This window comes from Camellia sinensis, chromosome 5 (genome assembly GCF_055761805.1).
Source record: "Camellia sinensis isolate YWXY chromosome 5, ASM5576180v1, whole genome shotgun sequence".
Classification (NCBI taxonomy): Eukaryota; Viridiplantae; Streptophyta; class Magnoliopsida; order Ericales; family Theaceae; genus Camellia; species Camellia sinensis.
The window spans coordinates 40,744,566-40,764,268 of NC_138965.1; the positions used below are offsets into that span (position 1 = coordinate 40,744,566).

At 35.3% G+C, this 19,703-nt stretch overlaps 1 protein-coding gene across 1 annotated transcript; it reads right to left on the reverse strand.

Moving 5' to 3' along the window:
• Positions 1-1,311: 1,311 nt before the first annotated feature.
• LOC145790091 (uncharacterized) lies at positions 1,312-6,786 on the reverse strand. The gene is made up of 3 exons (XM_082867937.1): positions 6,516-6,786; positions 6,172-6,422; positions 1,312-1,519 (listed from the first exon to the last, which is right to left on the reverse strand). The coding sequence occupies exons 1-3, from the start codon at positions 6,778-6,780 to the stop codon at positions 1,328-1,330; spliced, it is 708 nt and encodes a 235-aa protein (XP_082724063.1). The 5' UTR covers positions 6,781-6,786; the 3' UTR covers positions 1,312-1,327.
• Between the last annotated feature and the right edge of the window lie 12,917 nt (positions 6,787-19,703).

Here is a 19,703-nt window from a genome sequence, read left to right on the forward strand (position 1 = left end):
CACTACAAGAATTAACACTTTTGCCGACTAAAAATTTAGTCGGCAAAAGTCCATTTTTAGTCGGCAAAAGTCATCCGCGACTAATTTTTTTGGTCGCCACTTTGGTCGCCAATTGAGGGTCGCGGAAAGTAATTAGCAACTAAAAAGTTTTTTAGTCGCGAAAAAGTCATATTTGCCGACTAAATTTTTGGTCGCTAAATATATAATTACTGCGACTAATCCATTTAGTAGCTAAAACTTTTTAGTCGCGAAAAGTCATATTTGCCGACTAAATTTTTGGTCGCTAAATATATAATTACTCCGACTAATCCATTTAGTAGCTAAAACATTTTAGTCGCGAAAAGTCATATTTGCCGACTAAATTTTTGGTCGCTAAATATATAATTACTCCGACTAATCCATTTAGTAACTAAAACATTTTAGTCGCGAAAAGTCATATTTGCCGACTAAATTTTTGGTCGCTAAATATATAATTACTCCGACTAATCCATTTAGTAGCTAAAACATTTTAGTCGCGAAAAGTCATATTTGCCGACTAAATTTTTGGTCGCTAAATATATAATTACTGCGACCAATCCATTTAGTAGCTAAAACATTTTAGTCGCGAAAAGTCATATTTTTCCCGACCAAATATGTTAGTCGCCAATTCGCACATTTAACGACCAAATAGTTTGGTCGGCAACTGAGGCCCGTTTCCACAACCAAAAAATTTGGTTGCCAATTGTCACATTCCACGACTAACAAGTTTGGTCGGCAAATGGCACATTCCACGACCAAAAACGTTTGGTCGGCAATTGTCACATTCCACCACCAAATATGTTAGTCGCGAAAAAGAATGTTTGCGCAACTAAAACTTTAGTCGGCAATTGACCTATTAGCGACAAATTCCTTTTTAGTCGCCAAAATTAATGATTTTAACGACTAATTATTTTGTCGGCAAAAGTATTAGTTATCTTTCCCAACTAATCAATTGGTCGCCAAAACAAAAAAAACAAGATCAACATTTGGTCGCCAACATCCAACAAAACAAACATGTAATTCATAATAATTCATCCAATCCATTCAATATAATATGTAATTTGCAAGCTTCATTCAAATCAACTGAATCATGAACAATCGACAAAATATAAATCATCCAAGCCTAAACTTGTTTAATGAAAGTCATCAACTATTATAAACTTTCATCCACAAGTAATTTCAAAGATACATATTCCTCCAATTAAAAATCCACTTGTAATCTATATAATTATCCAAGTCACATCCATCTAGCATAACAATTTAAAACATAACAACTAGTTGTTATTATGTTTTAAATTGTTATCCATGCTCAGCTATCAAAAAATATACACACTAGTAGTCTATCTAAATATTTTTCATACACATTCATCCAAAAAATATAACTACTACTCCTCCCAAATATTTTCCATACACATCTATTCAAAAATATATATTCCTTCCAAAAATGCTTATAGTGCCAATTAGTCCTGTACAATTTAGCTTTGTGCACGAGATCATCCATCTATACCAAAGAAAATGAGAAATAATGTCAGGTAACTTTTGGTTAAAAATATTTGCACATAACTTTATTGTAAAATTGGACAAAAAATATTTTTTCTACATGGAAAGTAAAGGAAACATTAACAAATTAAATGACAATCAATACCATTTTGTAAATTAAACATCATTCATATGTATATATCAATTATAACTATTGTTCCACAATATGCCAATATTGACCTATGCTTCAACAATGGAAACTAAGTTAAAATAGTCTTTCTACTTCTGAATAGTCTATATGCTTTGGTTGAACTTTTATTTGGAGAAGGGTAAGTGTGAGAGCGGAGTGGAAGATACGAGGTTGTGATTATCAACACAAGCTCCAGCAAAACAACAAACCCATATCATCAGAAGCATATTACCAACACCAAACAAAAAATTAAAACACTTACCTTCAACTCATATTTTTTATGCTACTTATTTTGCATTCAGGTAAGACAAAGTGTTTTTGGGAGTCAAGGGTTGTGAAGGGTTTGAAGCTAAGCTGCTGATGGGTCTTGTGGACATTTTCTAAGTTGCAATTGATTGGTTTTCAGGATGTTGCTTATTGAAGGGTAGCATCTGTACATACTATGTCAACAAATTGTGTGTGTGATGGGAATATTATCTCTTCTTTGATTAAAGAAGAGTGTTAACCAAGTTGAGAGCAATGGTTGAGAGGAGGACAAAAGGTTTGGAAACTGCCAAAACACTCAATGAGACCCCTGTGGTCCTCTCTCCTCTCATGAGTACATCCCAAGTTAATTTTCCATCACATTTCTCTCTCTCTCTCTCTCATGTAAAAACTATGTTCATAAATATATTAATATAAAATGAAGCACACTTCATCTACATCACATTTAGAAGTTATAACAAAGCTGAAGTTTACAGAAACTTCTGTATGTAGAAAAAGATTGATATTTTTTTATGATTATTAGGAGAAGGAAATAAAAGCACCCCACAAGGGCACAATAATTATATATATATATATATAGACAATGAGTTGTGCTAATAAGTTGGGTAGTGAAGGGCTAAGATGGGCCATCATTGTTGCAGCAAACAGAAAGTCAAGAGGGGGCTGTGGTCTCCTGAAGAAGATGAGAAGCTCATCACACACATCAGTAGCCATAGCCATGGCTGTTGGAGTTCTGTTCCTAAACTAGCAGGTATGAATTCTACTTGTTATTTCTTGTCTCATTTCAAGAGAGGGATAGAAGAAGGAAATCGAATTCAGGTGCTGAGCTTGGCTGATCCCTAGGAGTCTGGTGTTATTTCACTGCACTATAGGACTTGCTCAAGATCTATTTTATACTTAGTATTGTCATTTCTAGAAATCAATGACTGGATTTTGGAACAAATATTGAGTTTAACGGTGACACAAGTTACGGACAATCAAAATATCAGAAATAAGATTAAGTAGACATCATTTGTCACCCACTAATCTAACTCTGCACTACCGCAATATAAGATTCATCATTGGTTGGTGATACTTTTAATATTGTCATGTAATAATACCATTATACCCAATATTTGTTCTAATTTTATTGTTGAGATATTGCAGGCTTGCAAAGGTGCGAAAAGAGTTGCAGACTAAGGTGGATAAATTACTTGAGGCCAGATCTCAAGAGGGGTTCTTTTACTAAACAAGAAGAGAGAATCATCATTGATGTTCATAGAATTCTAGGCAACAGATGGGCTCAGATAGCCAAACACCTCCCTGGTAGAACTGACAATGAAGTCAAGAACTTTTGGAACTCATGCATCAAGAAAAAGCTCATCTCACTTGGCTTAGATCCAAACACTCACAATCTTCTCTCTCCCCATCAAACTACCACCAATTTGTTTCGGTGCTGTTTCCAATGTTTGGCCCCGAATGGGTTGTTTTCCCCTTTTTGCCTCACAATTTGTTCTCTAATATTCTCATAACACGTTTATTTGCCTTGACTTTGAGCATAAATATAATGCAATTTGGTTAACACACTTACCCATTACCATAAGTAGCTATGGTGGGGACTTTGATGGATTAAGCTTTTCCAAAACTTGCGCCAACGTGCTCTGAAGTCCAAAAATCTGCATCTGCATCTCCTCACGTTGTCTTGCATTCTCTGCCTCTTTTATTTGTTGCTCCTCTTCCTTTTTTTGCTGCTCCCCTTCCTTTTTTTTCTGCTCCTCACGGTCACTCTGCTGCTCCGCACGCAGTATCTCCAACTCGGATGTAAGCCTTTTCAAGTGCTCCTCACGTGCTTGTGATGCCACATTCGACCCAACATCACAAGACGAGGGCTTTGGTCCGACCCCAAAACCTCTCAAGTATCCCTTCTTCTTCCCCAGCACCACTCTTGATATATCCTCTTGTGTCATCGGTGTTCCAGACTCAATAGACTCATCCCGCACCATTGTCATTTGCTCCTATAATTGTGGCATATAACTATTGTTAATATAAATCAAACACAGTAGTTGCTATAAGTGTCCAAATGATTGGAATAGTTACATATAAATCACAGCATATAGGATCAATCCATTCTTTTGTCTTCTTGTTCTGATGAGTGTCCTTGTAGAAATTGCAAATATCTGGCAACAAGCCACCGTTTTCCTTCACCTGTGATATGCCAAACACCGATATCAACACTAACATATTAAATATGTGTGGATAAAGTTAATAAAATCAATGACACACATCTCACCGCAATGCTCATCGCCGTCGGAAAAGATCGCGACCCACTACTATGATTGTAGGGTGGCTTGCTCCTATTTAGTTTGCCGGCATCGTAGCGACGCTACATAATCCAGATTATAAGGGTTTGTTACATATATAGTTAAACAATGATAAAGAGTACTAAGTAATAACTAAATCATAACATACCTTGTTTTTAGGATCCAACCATACTTGGTCAATCAAATACTTCCAATCATCGGATTGTACTCCTTTGTATGGATGAGCATAGGGATCAATTCCCGCATCCACAAGCTTCTCCCATTTCTTCTTCATTCTGCACTTCCAATCTTTATATAACACATAACACTTCTTTTCCACAACTTTTTGGGATAGTGAATTATCCTCGTAATTATCCCCAATCTCAAATTTATCCTACAATCAATACAAACACAATAAGTAACTTAACTTATGTAATGTGAAAGCTGCAAATATGTTAATAGTGCGAAAGCCTTAAAATGGTGTCATTATACTAGTTTAAATGAGGGAGCTATGACCAAGACTCCCTATAATCTTTCCATGATATATGATCCACCACTTTCATAGTTCAATCTGTGAAGAAAGAATTTGCTGACCAACTTATTCATGAATCATGTTGGTACATGAATTGGGGCAATGAAGACTAATTTGTATACAATGAAGACTAATTTGTATTAACTGCATCAATGATCGAAGGTCATCATACCCAGTGCAGAAGAGGTACTTAGTTGGCAAGTCGTACCCCCAACTTTTTTGTGACCAGGCTAATTCACATGACTTGAACCCACAGCAACACAGCTGGGAGCAGACAACACTTGCATCATGGAAGGGAGACAAATAAATAAAGTACACTTGTTATTTTCATCACTCTTAGCCAAGACCAGGCTTATTACTTTTTCTTTTACATGGGCATAGCCCAAAAACAGACATCAAAATTACACTCCACTAATAACAGGAATGACTCAGATTCAAGAATTATATAAAGGAGATTTGGCCCTCCACAACTTGATTGAAAAAACAGTGACTCAGAAAGTTGTAACACAAATAGGAGATCATTACTAAAGAAACCAAGTAACATTGACAATAGAACACAAGCTTTATCCCAACAATTTATGAATTTTGTGAACTACAAAACAAATTACGATTGACTACAACTTCTCTTACTCCAATAATTGGATGATTTCCATTAGAAGCCAATTTAAGAAATTGACTACGGAAGCTTAACATCTACCATCCATACAGTCCACCTAAACTGGATTTAGCAGCAACCTGACAAACATTTATAATGCGCATCTTCATACATTGCCATCGTTTAAATGGAATACCAGTATACTATGTTCGTAGAAAAATAACGATTTAAACATAGACATGTGGTTGTGGGTATCAAAATAATTTTACTTGAATCGGCATTTTCTGTAATGATATGTTTATCAGACATGTATGCAGAATCCAATTTCACAGAGCCTGTGATTGTGCTGTTGGTTAACAAGGCACTCACTAAAAAGACTAAATGGTTATCCTACGTATGTGGTCAAGAATAATATGTCATGTACTTTATGTAGGTTGCATTGCTCTTAACTTCCATTGGAATGATAAAATAATGAAGAGAAGTTTATGGTAAGTAACTTTAAAAAAGCTATATCAACAAACAAAAAAATAAAGGAAACCACGGGACCTTAAACAATTTCATGTACCAACATGATTCATGAATAAGTTGGAATGGGCTGCTTATTTATAGACACCCCCTCCCCAAAAAATCTAAGATGGAATGGGCTGCTTATTTATAGACACAAGTTGAAACAAATGAGCTTTTCATCTCTTCACTGCTTTCAAGCTTCGAAAACCAACAAAGTAAACAAAGAAAACAAATGAGCTCCTATATGCACATTATAAAAGCACTGTTTCCATCATCCACACAGACTATGAAAGCAATTTAATCATACCCGGACAGCTTGTACAACAGCAGCTTTTGTCGCTGGCTCAGCAACAGTCCAACTCTTAACGCCTTGAATGGGGCACATCCTCCTAATCTGAAGGCCGATCTCATTCGATCCTGGGGTCGCTAGCACACCTTCGAATGCATTGAATGTCTCCGTGATTGGAATGTACAGCTTGTTTCCATTATTGTTGGCAATTCTTTTTGCTGTTGCTTTTCCAACTGTTGGTCCCCGCACACGCTTTGATGAAGATGCACCTGGTAATTGATAATATTATTAATGTATTTAAAAATTACAAAATATTAACAATATATATAAATTGAAGACAGATCTCAAACATATTTAATTACCTGCGCCACTCGGTTGACTTTGAGGAGATGGTGGATTCGTTTCAAACGGAGATGCTTCACAACTCTCAGATGCAGCTGGTGCATTACTTTCAGACGGAGATGGTGCAACAGTCTCAGATCCTGACAATGCAGCTTGTTCAGACGGAGATGGTACAATAGTCTGAGATCCATCTGCTGCAACACCTTCAGGAGTAGGTGTAGGTGTATCGGTCTGCGATGAGTATGGTTCAATTAATGCCCTCTTTGGTGGTGGGAAACGGCACATCTTTTTCGCAGGAGCCATTCTATTACAATTTAACATAATCAAAGGCCAAAGAGCACAATGAGCACAAATTTTTAATGCATATAGACATATACATCAAGACTGATAATTAACAAACATTTAAGTTAGAAATGAACATAGATGAAGCATCTTAATTTCATATATATATATTAATCCATGTATGTAAATTTGCAAGTGATATTGAGGACATAGAATCAAATGAATCTTCACCACGTGGCTTGTATGTATTTTGTCGTTCATATTAGTCAAAGAGAGATAAACTACCCTAAACATGCTAAACGTTTATTTTGTAGGTGAAAAAAAATTGGATCATTTGGTGGTTTTATAGCCTGGCAATATGGCCCTAGAAAAGGCCAAGAAAGTGACACATGTTGAAGACATAATAACCAATCAAACTGCTGTAATATACACACCACCACAGCTTATGATACAGCAACAAATAGACAAAGACAGAAGCAACATATAGCAACAAAAATACCAAGACAAAGACAACAAAGTTTTAGTAGGTATATCTAATAGTTTTAAAGGTGGTCCTGCCCTTATTCTGGTTGCTGGTATACCTCATTATCATGAATGGACCAGATGAGAGGATATATATTTGGTTTGATTTATATATAGTTTCTATAACCTGTTCATTTGATGAGTGATTATGCTATGGACTGTTGAGTTTGTTAGTACAAATATCAGTGACGTTTGCCTCAAGTTATTGATCCTATTCTCAATTTTTTTTTACTTTGTTTCTCTGTTCTTCTACCCACTGTTTGGTTTTTCAGGTTGTATTGATGTCTCCACTGGAATTGAGGACGGTATCAGGTGGCTTTGGTTGGAGCTGTGCTCAAATTGACCTGCTTTCAGGGCCGCATCATTTGCATCCAATTTGCTGTTTGCCAGGAGGAAGAGGCAGCAACATCCATGTGTTTTGACTTTGGATAGCCTGAAATTCCTCAGTTACGGCGGCAGCCCAAACTGGAGTGTTAATGGCATCTGAGAAACTATGAGGCTCAATCAGAACGGGATCAGGAGCAGTAGAAACCAACAGTCACTGATGAGAGACTAATGCTTTAGGCCTAGTGACATGAGTAGTACCAGCAGAATCAACATGCCAATTTGTAAAAGGAGAAACAGACTGAGAAGCCATATAGGCAGTGTAGGATGGAGAGGATGATTTTGTAGAAGAATTGTAAGAAGCATCCATATAAAACTAACAATCAATAGCTGTATGGTTAGGCTTGCTACAGATCTAACAAAATAGAAACGAACCAGAGGAAGAAGATGAAGATTGAGATTGTCGGCCTGAGTTAGAGAATCGGATTTCCTCGAAATCGACCTCCTATGGAGTTATTATCTCCTCTACGAAACTGATTATGATTCCCTCGAGAGTTAGCAGATGATTGATTTTGAAACTGAGTGAGTGTGATATATTGTAATGGAGTAAGCAACACTGAGATCATAATTAGAAGACTTAGTATCTGAAGCAACATACAAAGCCCCATAATAGAGTAAAATTATGCAGGAGCTGTGGTCTTAAGTGACAGAAATTCTGCAGGAAGTCCATTCAAGGTTATGTCAACCAGATATGCTTCATCAATTGGATATCCAGATACAAATAAATGATCAGGTTTTTTTTTTTTTTTAATCTGGAGCAAATATGCATCCATTGGTGATAGTAGGATTAGCCAAAGTTTTTCTAGAAGAATCAAAGTTAATTACATTCAGCAGAGTGTCTCCAAAGTTTACATTCAGTAGAATCAAAGTTTCTCACAAAGTTTCCAAAGTTTACATTTAGCAGAATCAAAGTTTTTCACAAAGTTTCCAAAGTTTACATTTACATTCAGCAGATTGTCTCTTCCTACCTCAATTTATATTTCTTCTTGAACCTTGGTCCAACTACATAATAATTACTGTGAAGCTCAGCTATCACACATTTGTGCTGATCATAGTATCCTAAACTAAATCAATTAATTAGGTCACAGATATCACAACATAATAAATATAGCGATCCCGGGTTTACCCTTGTTGTACAGTGATCCGGACATGTGTCCGTGGATGTTGGATGTTGTTTATTATCTTGTTTGCATCCTTTTTACTTTGTATATTGAGTATGGGATGTGTTGGGCAGGTTTGTTACAGGTTGGTTGTGTTTGGGAGCCTAGTGTTGCTGCCCAGATTTTTGGTCCTTCGCTCGAGCGAGGAGTCTGTCGCTCGAGCGAGAGTAGTGTTGCCCCGGTTCTGGACCTGAGAGTTGTAGTTTCTGGCTCGAGCGAGATTTTCGTGGCTCGAGCGGTCTGGGTTTTTCTTCGCTCGATCGAGAACTTCTTGGCTCGAGCGAGAGTTTTCTGTGTCTGGTCGCTCGAGCGACTAATCCTTCGCTCGAGCGAGCGTGTTTTATATCAGCGGACAGCAGCGTCTAAAACATCACTTTTTCAGTCCTTTTCTTTGATTAAACCCTAAATCCGACACCCTCTCTCTCTAAACTTGCACTCTCTCTAAGATTTGATCTCCCTAGGGTGTGAATCTAGCCTAGGGCCTTTGTTAAAAAGATAGAGGGCGTTGAGAGCTTCGATTTAATCTGAAAAAGTTTGGATTTGGAGCAAGTTGATCTTGGAGTCTTCATCTCCTTTTGGGCTAAAACTTCGAGGTAGGGATATCCTACTCCTCTCTATGGGTTTTGTCTTTAAATTTTGGTATTTTGAGATGTTGGGCTTGGTTTGGTAATTTTGTGAAAGTTTGGGGCTTTTGTGTAATTTTACAAAAGTTGGGGTTTTATTCATAATAAACCTAGATTGCATGTTTAGCATAGAAAAATGGAATGATTGTTGAATCATTGATGAAAATGGGACCTAAGGGTTGAAATAGTAATTATGGAAAAAAAAATGGCCTAATTACATTGTTTAATTAATTGGGAAAATTAATTGGTGAGAAATGAGGAAATGAAATGTTGATTGAATATCCATTTGTGCATTTATTTTCTGTTTTAGAAATAACTGCTTTGGGCTATCGGTGGAGGATAGTCGAGATTGTTGTAGACAATGTATGTTGATTAGGCAAACTGAAACTAATCAATGGAATGTGTTATGGAACTTGACAGTTGCTAGAATACATTAATTGTTTGTATTGTGTGATTGTATATAGAACCAATGTGTTTATATACGTTATGTGTAGAGGAGGAGATAGGGGATGTACTCCGCGGTTTAGGGGAAGATAGGGGATGGACCTCTAAACCGGATAGGTATTTGGAGGAGATAGGGGATGTACTCCGTAGACAGAGCTCATATGCTTGTCTAGAGAAGTGAAGATAGAGCTCATATGCTTATCTTTGTGAAGTGAAGTGTGGATACAGCTTGTATGCTTATCTGTGGATATTGTTGATATACATATCTGTTGTAGAATGTGGATATAGCTTGTATGCTTATCTGTGGATATTGTTGATATACATATCTGTTGAGAATGTGGATATAGTTTTTATACTTATCTGAATGTGAGATATAGTTTTTATACATATCTGTGGAAATAATGATAGAGCTAGTATGCTTATCTGTTGTTAAAGGGAAAATGAAAAGTAATTGGGACTTGTAAGTCGTTGACATAAATATGTTATTTATGTGATTGTATCAGTGTTGACCAACTATCAATTGCTAATGTTTTAGTCATTGTCCATGGTTGGTTTAGTGTATTTCTACTGGGCTGTGGCTCACCCTATATGGGAATATCATTTTCAGGTGCAGGAAGCATGCCACCTCCAAGGACATAGCTGGGAGGCTAGTGGCGGACATAGTTTTGTCGTTTTACTGTTGATGTATTACATGTAATTTCAAGCCAAGGGCTTAATGTGTAAACGAGTTAGAACTCTTTGTTGTAACCAAGTGTTAACTTGGAAAGCTGTAAGCCCGTAGGGCATTTTGTTATGGGGTTAACATGTAATACTTATGTCTTGGAATTCTAATGAATGAAAGGAATGCAGTTAGTTTAAATGTAAATGCATGTCTTACCTGATGGGTTTATTGTTATTATTTTGGGGGCGTTACAATAAAGTTGCAGTTACTGATCTTTCGCACGCATAGAATATTAGATCACAGATAAAAATATATTGGTAACTTTGTCAGTCTGCCACAATTTAGAATATTTTGTCATTCAATCGAGTACTCTTGTGATCTTTCTGTTCTTTTCTTCTTCAACAATGTTCTATTTTGATACAATGACAAGTATACACAAACAGAAAAAATTAACTCCCAAGTATGTAAAACTCCGGAGAGAATGATATGCTCGGGAAATTGGAATTTGACAGAGTTAAACATTAACAGCATACAACCAACTCAAACAGAAATTTGTCTTCTTACTTAATTCCAACATCTAGAACTTTTCACCCAAACAAACCCCTGACACTGTGCACCTTGATCACCAGGGAGAAACCACAACAAAAATGCAATTATGGAGCAACAAAAGCCTCTATGAGATATTTTTATCTAATGAACACTTAAAAGGCCATGTCAATGCATTTCAGAGAAGCAGTCACTTGCAAATGAAAATAGAAATAGCAATTATTTCTAGCTCATTGGGGGAAAAACAAAGTTTACTCCAGCTATGAGTTTTGTTAGTGGTAGTAGGGAGTCTTGGGACTGAGCTTGCCTCTTGCTCAAGCAGTCACTTTGAAGTATAAAACAATGTTTTACGGAAGTAAAAAAAAAACACAAAGATATTTCCCAGCAAAAGAAGAAAAATATATTCCGTAAAACCTCCAAGTAAAGGAAGAATCAAATTTTAAGACTTTGCCATTACTGAAGCTTTTACTCAACCTTGTGCTGAAATATGAGATTGTTCAATGGATTGTTTCATATCAAATAAAGTTTTCACTCAAATTCATTTTTGAGTAAGAACAGGAGATGTGATTTGAGTAAGAACAAGAGATGGGGCTAAGAATAATTTTATGTATGTAAAAAGAAGTGAAATAGAGAGAAAGGGGGAGTCTTTCAAGGCAAAAACTTATTGCAAATAATCAATCACCCATAGTGTGACGGTCTTAGAAATTTTTTCAATCATCAATTACGTTAAAAAGACAATAATGGAAAAGGACCAATAACTAATTGAAATCAAAGCCCACATACGACAATTCTGCCCTGATCCAAGTCAAGATCCTTCTTTGTCGCAAGTGGGGAATTCAATCCCCCAATAAGGTTGCTTGTTACAAAGATTAAATCAGATATCAACACACTATTGAGTATGCTGTATATCTAGGCAGATGTAATTACCATAAAAAGACAGCCTCAACAAAAGTTATGCACTTCACAAATAAATTAGGGGAAATTACACATCAGTGAGATTTGTATAAAATATTTACAGATCAGTGAAAAAGTTTATGAATTTAATTATTAATTCTTATAAACTCATTGATTTGAGTTTTTCTCCCAAAGATACAGTGAGTTAAAAAAAATAAGAAACACGGACCTCATACTAAAATGTTAGATCTGGATCTTATTGTTCCAATAATTTCTAATCCATCCAATCATAATCCTAAACTATGCAAAAGGCTTGAAAGTAGCTAAAAAACAAACATGATATAACCCGTTAAAGTTCTGATTATGACGCGTCAAAAAGATCAAACTTTTACATAACAAGACAACAATCCATAAAACAGCTTCAAACAATCAAATCTTATAAACACACAAGCATATACACTACTACATTCATACATCTAATCAAACTAAATCAGAGAGAGAGAGAGAGAGAGAGAGAGTGAATTCACTAAGAAAAATTCATTTCGTAAAGATATTTCCCAGTCTTAAAACAATTCTTCCTTTGTTGCCATTTTGAATTTTTAAGCCCAAAAGTAAAACCTCCCTGGACATGCAATATTATTTTCTAGGGTTCTGTAAAAGGAGAGTGTGAATAGGAGGACTTAATAAGTTAGACTTCCTTATATGTTTAATATATAGATCTTAAGTAGGTCAATAAACAAAGATATTAGCTTGAGGAAAACCAGATATATATCTCAGAGAATTACACTATTACTCTAACACCAAATCCAAGGCTACACAAGATCTAAGAAAACAAATGTAGCAAAACCATGGAGTGAGACTGAGAAGCCTCCTGAAAACTAGCAAAATGAGGGGTATTGCCCAAAATTTGAGAAATAATCATCAAATGGAAGCCAATAAATTTTTTACTATTGCAATCATAGAATCAAATTTCAATTCAAACAATCATAACACATGAGAATACATACACAATCAATGAGTAGCCATACATGCAAATACATTCACAATCAATGGATTAGGGCTTTGAAACTAATGAGAGAGAAAGGAAAAAGAGGGCAAAAGTAAATTTTACCAGTAAAATCAAACCCATTTACGAGATCAAACCCATAAAGCTCTAGAAATCAAACCAGTTTAAGAAATCAACACGAAATTATTTAGTATAAATCATATAAAACCCTATAGCAAGAGTTGATAGTTGAGGAAATAGAGGAAGGGAGAGAAAGAGAGAGAGAGAGAGAGAGAGAGAGAGAGAGAGAGAGAAGAGACCGAGAGCGAGATAGAGAGCGCAACCGAGACAGAGAGGGAGAGAGAGAACCTGTGATCTGCGGCGGTGGCAGTGGTGATTTGCGGCTGAGGCGGTGGCGATGTGCAATGTATGGTGAGCTACGGTGAGCGACAGTGGTGAGGGATTGCGCTGAGATGAGGTGGGGTGAGGTTTGGTGGTGATGTGTGAGAGAAGAGGACTTTTGTGTTTGTTTAAACAGAGAATATAGAAGAGGGCGCGAATATTAAAAGTAATTTCCCTCTCAAATTTTAGACCTATAGCGACTAAATTGGTTAGTTGTCGGCAAATAACCCATATACAAGGACTAAAACTTCTTGTAGCCAGAACTTAAGTAACAGTGACTTTTTAAAATATTTTAGTATTCAGTGAATTTGTTTTATTTTAGTATTCAGTGAATTTTTTAAATATTTTTTTTTACAAATATTATACTTTTAAAGTGTATTTATGTTTGGTATATCGAAAATTTTTAAAAAACATTAGAATATAAAATTTAGTGAAAAACAAAAAAATATGAAAAATAAAAAAATTCAATTTTCTAAAAAGTGAATATTGAAAATCCAAACCAAACAAGCTAATCATATCCTTCGTAAAATTATATAAAATTGACAAGTAAGGTAGTTTTTCTTTTTAAAATTTTTTTACGAAACTAATTTTTAGTCTTAAAAAAATAAATTTGAATAAAGTTTTAGAAAATCAAACCAAACATGGCCACCCCTACAACTTCGGAAAGAGTTTTGATTTTGTTAGCATCAGTTTTGCGCTCCACAACATTTAGAGCTCTCATGGCAACAGAATCTAACCTCACTTTTTTCTCTTTTTTTTTTTGTCTTCCCTCTTCGACTTTTGCTGACCAAATTCAATTTGATCGCAGAAATTTATATTTTGGCAACTAAAGAAATATTAGTCAGTAAAACTCCAAACCTTTATCGGGCGCTACTAGTATAAATTAAGTATAAGATGAAGATCACATAAGCAAAGTTCAGTAAGGCAGCTTCAAGAATATTATCCGGCGCTACCAGTATAAATTAAGTATAAGATGAAACTATAGGATAAAATTTAAGTGTTACGAATTTCAGGCTTTCACAACCCCAAAAAAGAAAAACAATAAATTACATGTTCCTTGAATCATTTTATAGAAAGAGAGGGATATTTATACCTCAAATTGTTTTTAGGGAGAGTTAAAGATGCTTTAGAAAATGGGGATGGTGAAGGCCCTGGTGGATGAGACATTGTAGAACAAAATTACTTTAGTCAAAGAGAAAACAAAGACAGAGAGAGTCACAGAGTGAGAGAGATAGATATTAGGGGAAAAGAGGCAGAGAGAGGGACAGAGAGAAGGCAAAATAGAGAGGACATACTGGGGTAATGCTCCAATAGTGGATTGACTGTGGTGCTCAATGGCAGTGATGCTCCTTACCCGACGACAATGGAAACAAAGCGACAGAGATTCAATATCAAGAGGAGGGCAATCGGCGTGAGAGAGAGAGTAATGGAATGAGAGAGACAGAGGCGTGAAAGAATCGAAAGAGGGCAGATGCGAGAGAAAGAGAGAGAGAGAGAGTCACAGAGTGAGAGAGAGAGAGACGTATTTAAGCCCTAACTCATTTTAGTGTGTTTGAAATCCCTCCAGAGTTCCTCACAAAATTAATTTAAAAATCCCTCCAAAATGATAATAAATAAAAAAGAAAATTATAATAATAAACAATAATGATAATAATAATAAAATTAAACATGAACTCAAATTGGGCAGTATGTGTTCCCACAAAAAAAAAAATTGAGTTTTATTGCTGAGTAAATATGTTTTAGTCACCAAAAGTGTATATTTGCCTACCAAATGAGGTAGGTCCTATTTGGTGTAGCTGTTAAAACAGATTATAGATTATAGCTTAACAGATTATAGATTATGACTTTAATTAGAAACTGATAATCTGTTTGGTATAGCTGTTGCATTATAGATTTAAGTTGCTAAGTAGTGTTTGTTAAATAAGCTGTGAAGTAGCTTTTCAATTAAACTTTTATTTTTGATTATTCATTATTCGTCTACATTTCTCATAAAAAATAATAATAATATTTTATAGTCCATTTGTGTCTTTTTCTATTTTTAAAAAATAAAAAATAAAAAAATCTAGGAGTATAACTGTGAATTAATATGTCCACAGCAGAAGCAGATAATCAGAAACAACAGGTGAGTAATTTCTCAGAATCAGCTTTTTTGACATAAAATAAGTTGTTAGAATCAAAAGTTGTTTGAAATAAGATTAACCAAACAGTTTAAAATAAATTTTTAAAAGTCAGAAGCCATAATTTGGTTGCCAAAACTATCCATACAACGACTAAAATATTTTTTAGTTGCTGAAATTAAATTTTTGCCGACCAAAATTTTGGTTGCGAAAGATAACAAGTAAATTTTTATTTTTTTTTAGCGACTAAATTATTTTAGTTGCCAAAACTATATATACAGTGACCAAAATATTTTTTTAGTCGCGGAAATTAAATTTTTGCCGACCAAACTTTTGGTCGCCAAAGATAAAAAGTGAATTTTTATGTTTCTTTGAGCGACTAAATTATTGTAGTTGCCAAAACTACATATACAGCGACCAAAGTATTTTTTTAGTCGGGGAAATTAAATTTTTGCCGACCAAACATTTGGTCGCCAAAGATAAAAAGTGAATTTTTATGTTTCTTTGAGCGACTAAATTATTTTAGTTGCCAAAACTATATATACAGCGACCAAAGTTGTAACGCCCTCAAAATAAACCCATTATATATATCATTGACATGCATTATTTAATGAAAACAATTTATTAATTCACTCATCAGAGTATTACTAAATAAAAGCATTACATGTAACATTGAATAAAATGCCCTACAGGCTTACATCTTTCCAAGCCAACACTTGGATACAAAAATATGAGTTCTAACTCAATACAAGAAAAGCCCTAGGCTTGAATGTCTACATGTACTTAACAAATAAAGACAATTAACTAAAGATAGTCTTCTTCAAAATCCAGAAGTCAAACCCTCCCAAGCTAAGTCCTTGGAGGTAGCTTATCACCTGAACCTGAAAATGATGTTCCCATAAAGGGTGAGCCACAGCCCAGCAGAAATATACTAAACCAAATATAAGCATTGAATAAAGCAACAGCATTCAATAATTGGTTAACTAAGATAATCAGTTATATCTTTATACAGTTTCATGACATTAATGTCTAATACTCGTTTTACTTTCCAATATATTAATTCAATATGGCTCAGAACCTGGCCAAACTTACAACAGAGTACTATATATATACCAAATTCACATTCTTCCAGTATCAACAAACAATTGAGACTCAGGCTCAAACCAAAACACTTCATACTTCCAATTTGATACACATTTTAGTGTTGTATCAACAAAACACTTCAATATAAATAAGCACACATAAAAGTGATGCTAATGGAGTCCATCCCCTATCTCCTCCCAAACAAAATCCGGTTTAGAGGTCCATCCCCTATCTTCCCCTAAACCGTGGAGTACATCCCCTATCTCCTCCCACACAAAACAAAGTATGTAAACACATAACATATACATCACACAATCAATACACATAATGTCTGTATTAATTCAACAGTCAAAATTAATGACTCAACTAATGTGATTAGTTTCAGTTATACCTAATCCACATGCATTGCCTACAACAATCATGACTATCCTCCACCGATAGCCCAAAACAGTTTTTTCTAGACTTGGAAATAACCATAACAACAATTCAATAGGCAAGTGATTTAAATTATCCAACTACACCATTTAATCAATAATTTCCCAATTTCATGAATTTAACCAAATTCCTCAATTCCCTTAAATTAATTATACAAATTAATTAATTATTACAACTAGGGTTTTTCCCAAAATTATCAAAGTAACCCCAACATATCAAAATACCAAAACTTAGAACAAAACTTATAAAATGGAGTAGGAAATCCCTACCTCGAAGAAAACAACCCAAATGGAGAAGACAGATATGATACCCAAACACCAAAGTGCTCCAAGTCGCCAACTATTCAGATTAAATGGAAGCCCTCGACTCACTCTATCTTTTTAATGAAGGATCTAGGGTAGAAACACACCCTAAGTGGATCAAATCTAAGAGAGAAGGTGAGTAGGGAGAGAGAGAAGTCGGACCTAGGGTTTGGAATCAAAAAGAATATGAAAAAGGCTGATCAAAACCCGCTGCTGCGTATATAAACTGGACAGGCTCGCTCGAGCGAAGACATGGTCGCTCGAGCGACCAGACACAAGAAAACCTCGCTCGAGCGAAGAAAATCTCGCTCGAGTCAAGAATGCAATGCTTCAGGTCTGCAACCCTGGAGCACGCTCGAGCGACAGAATGCTTGCTCGAGCAAGGAACTCGAAAACATACACCTCGCTCGCTCGAGCGAAGAAAGTATCGCTCGAGCGAATAAGCACTGCCCTCAGGTCTGTACCAGACGCAGTCGCTCGCTCGAGCGAAGCAAATCTGGATCGAGCCAGAAGACACAAAAACGCACCTCGCTCGAGCGACCAACCCAAAAACTGGACAGCAACTCTTGGTTTACGAACCCAACCAACCTGAAACAAACCTGCCCAACACACCCTATAACTCCAAAAGAGAAAATAAAAGACGACAACAACAAATATATAATGACAGAATAAACTGAACCCAAGTCCGGATACAATAATCAAATGGAAAAAGACCGGGGTCGCTATAAAAGTATTTTTTAGTCGCGGAAATTAAATTTTTGCCGACCAAACTTTTGGTCGCCAAAGATAAAAAGTGAATTTTTATGTTGCTTTCAGTGACTAAATTATTTTAGTTGCCAAAACTATATATGCAGCGACCAAAGTATTTTTTAGTCGCGGAAATTAAATTTTTGCCGAACAAATTTTTTGTCGCCAAAGATAAAAAGTGAATTTTTCTGTTTCTTTCAGCGACTAAATTATTTTAGTTGCCAAAACTATATATACAGCGACCAAAGTATTTTTTAGTCGCGGAAATTAAATTTTTGCCGACCAAATTTTTGGTCGCCAAAGATAAAAAATGAATTTCTATGTTCGTTTCAGCGACTAAATTATTTTAGTTGCCAAAACTATATATACAGCGACCAAAGTATTTTTTAGTCGCGGAAATTAAATTTTTGCCGACCAAATTTTTGGTCGCCAAAGATAAAATGCAAATTTTTATTTTTCTTTCAGCGACTAAATTATTTTAGTTGCCAAAACTATATATACAGCGACCAAAATATTTTTTAGTCGCTGAAATTAAACTTTTGCCGACCAAACTATTGGTCGCGAAAGATAAAAAATAAATTTTTATTTTTCTTTCAGCGACTAAATTATTTTAGTTGCCAAAACTATCTATACCGCAACTAAAATGTTTTTTAGTCACTGAAATTCAATTTTTGGCGACCAAACATTTGGTCGCCAAAGATAAAAAGCAAATTTTTATTTTTCTTTCAGCGACTAAATTATTTTAGTTGCCAAAATATATATACAGCGACAAAAATATTTTTTTAGTAGCCAATTGTGGCAAATTTAGCGACTAAATTTTTTTTAGTCGCCAATTGTGAGATTTTTAGCGACTAAATTTTTTTTTAGTCGCCAAAAATTAATATACCCCGACTAAAAAAATTTAGTAGCTAAATATTGTACTTTTACCGACTAACATAATTTTTGGTCGCCAATTTCACAACTTTTGGCAACCAAAATATTTTTAGTCGGCAAAAGTGGTCGCCAAAACTGTATTTTCTTGTAGTGTATGAAGACATGAAGGGATATGTGGCATTATGGGAATGAAGATGGAAGAGTAGATAGTTTTAGGTGATTATTGGGTAGTTATTGCTGGAAGTTTTTTCCTACAAATACTTGCCTATAAATAGCCATTCATGGCGATATTGTGAAGGACCCAGATTCAGATCCAAAAACCAGTTTATTTACCTCATTTTCTTCTAGTTTTACAGTTCTTTACATTTCTGCACTTCGATTCCTGTACTGCACTTCATTTCCTAGGAGTAGTTTCAAATAGTTTGTTTTTGTGAACCTCTACGAGGCTGGGTCAGATCATTATAAGTTTTCATTTACTTAATGAAATTCAGATTCTGAAATTGTTCTTTACTTGTTGTTATTTACTAATTTTTCCTAAACAAGCCACCAGTAAAAGTCCTCTTCATTGAGGCTGAAAGAACTATAACACAATCGTCTAATAATTGGTTGGCAATTAATATTCTGTAAGGACTAATTGATCCTTGCTGGCACGCTTAAATTTACATTATTAACCTTCGAAAGCCAAAAAAGTCAACATATATTTTTGGCATGCCCAGTGGGACCCTCTAAAATGGATAGATATCGGCGA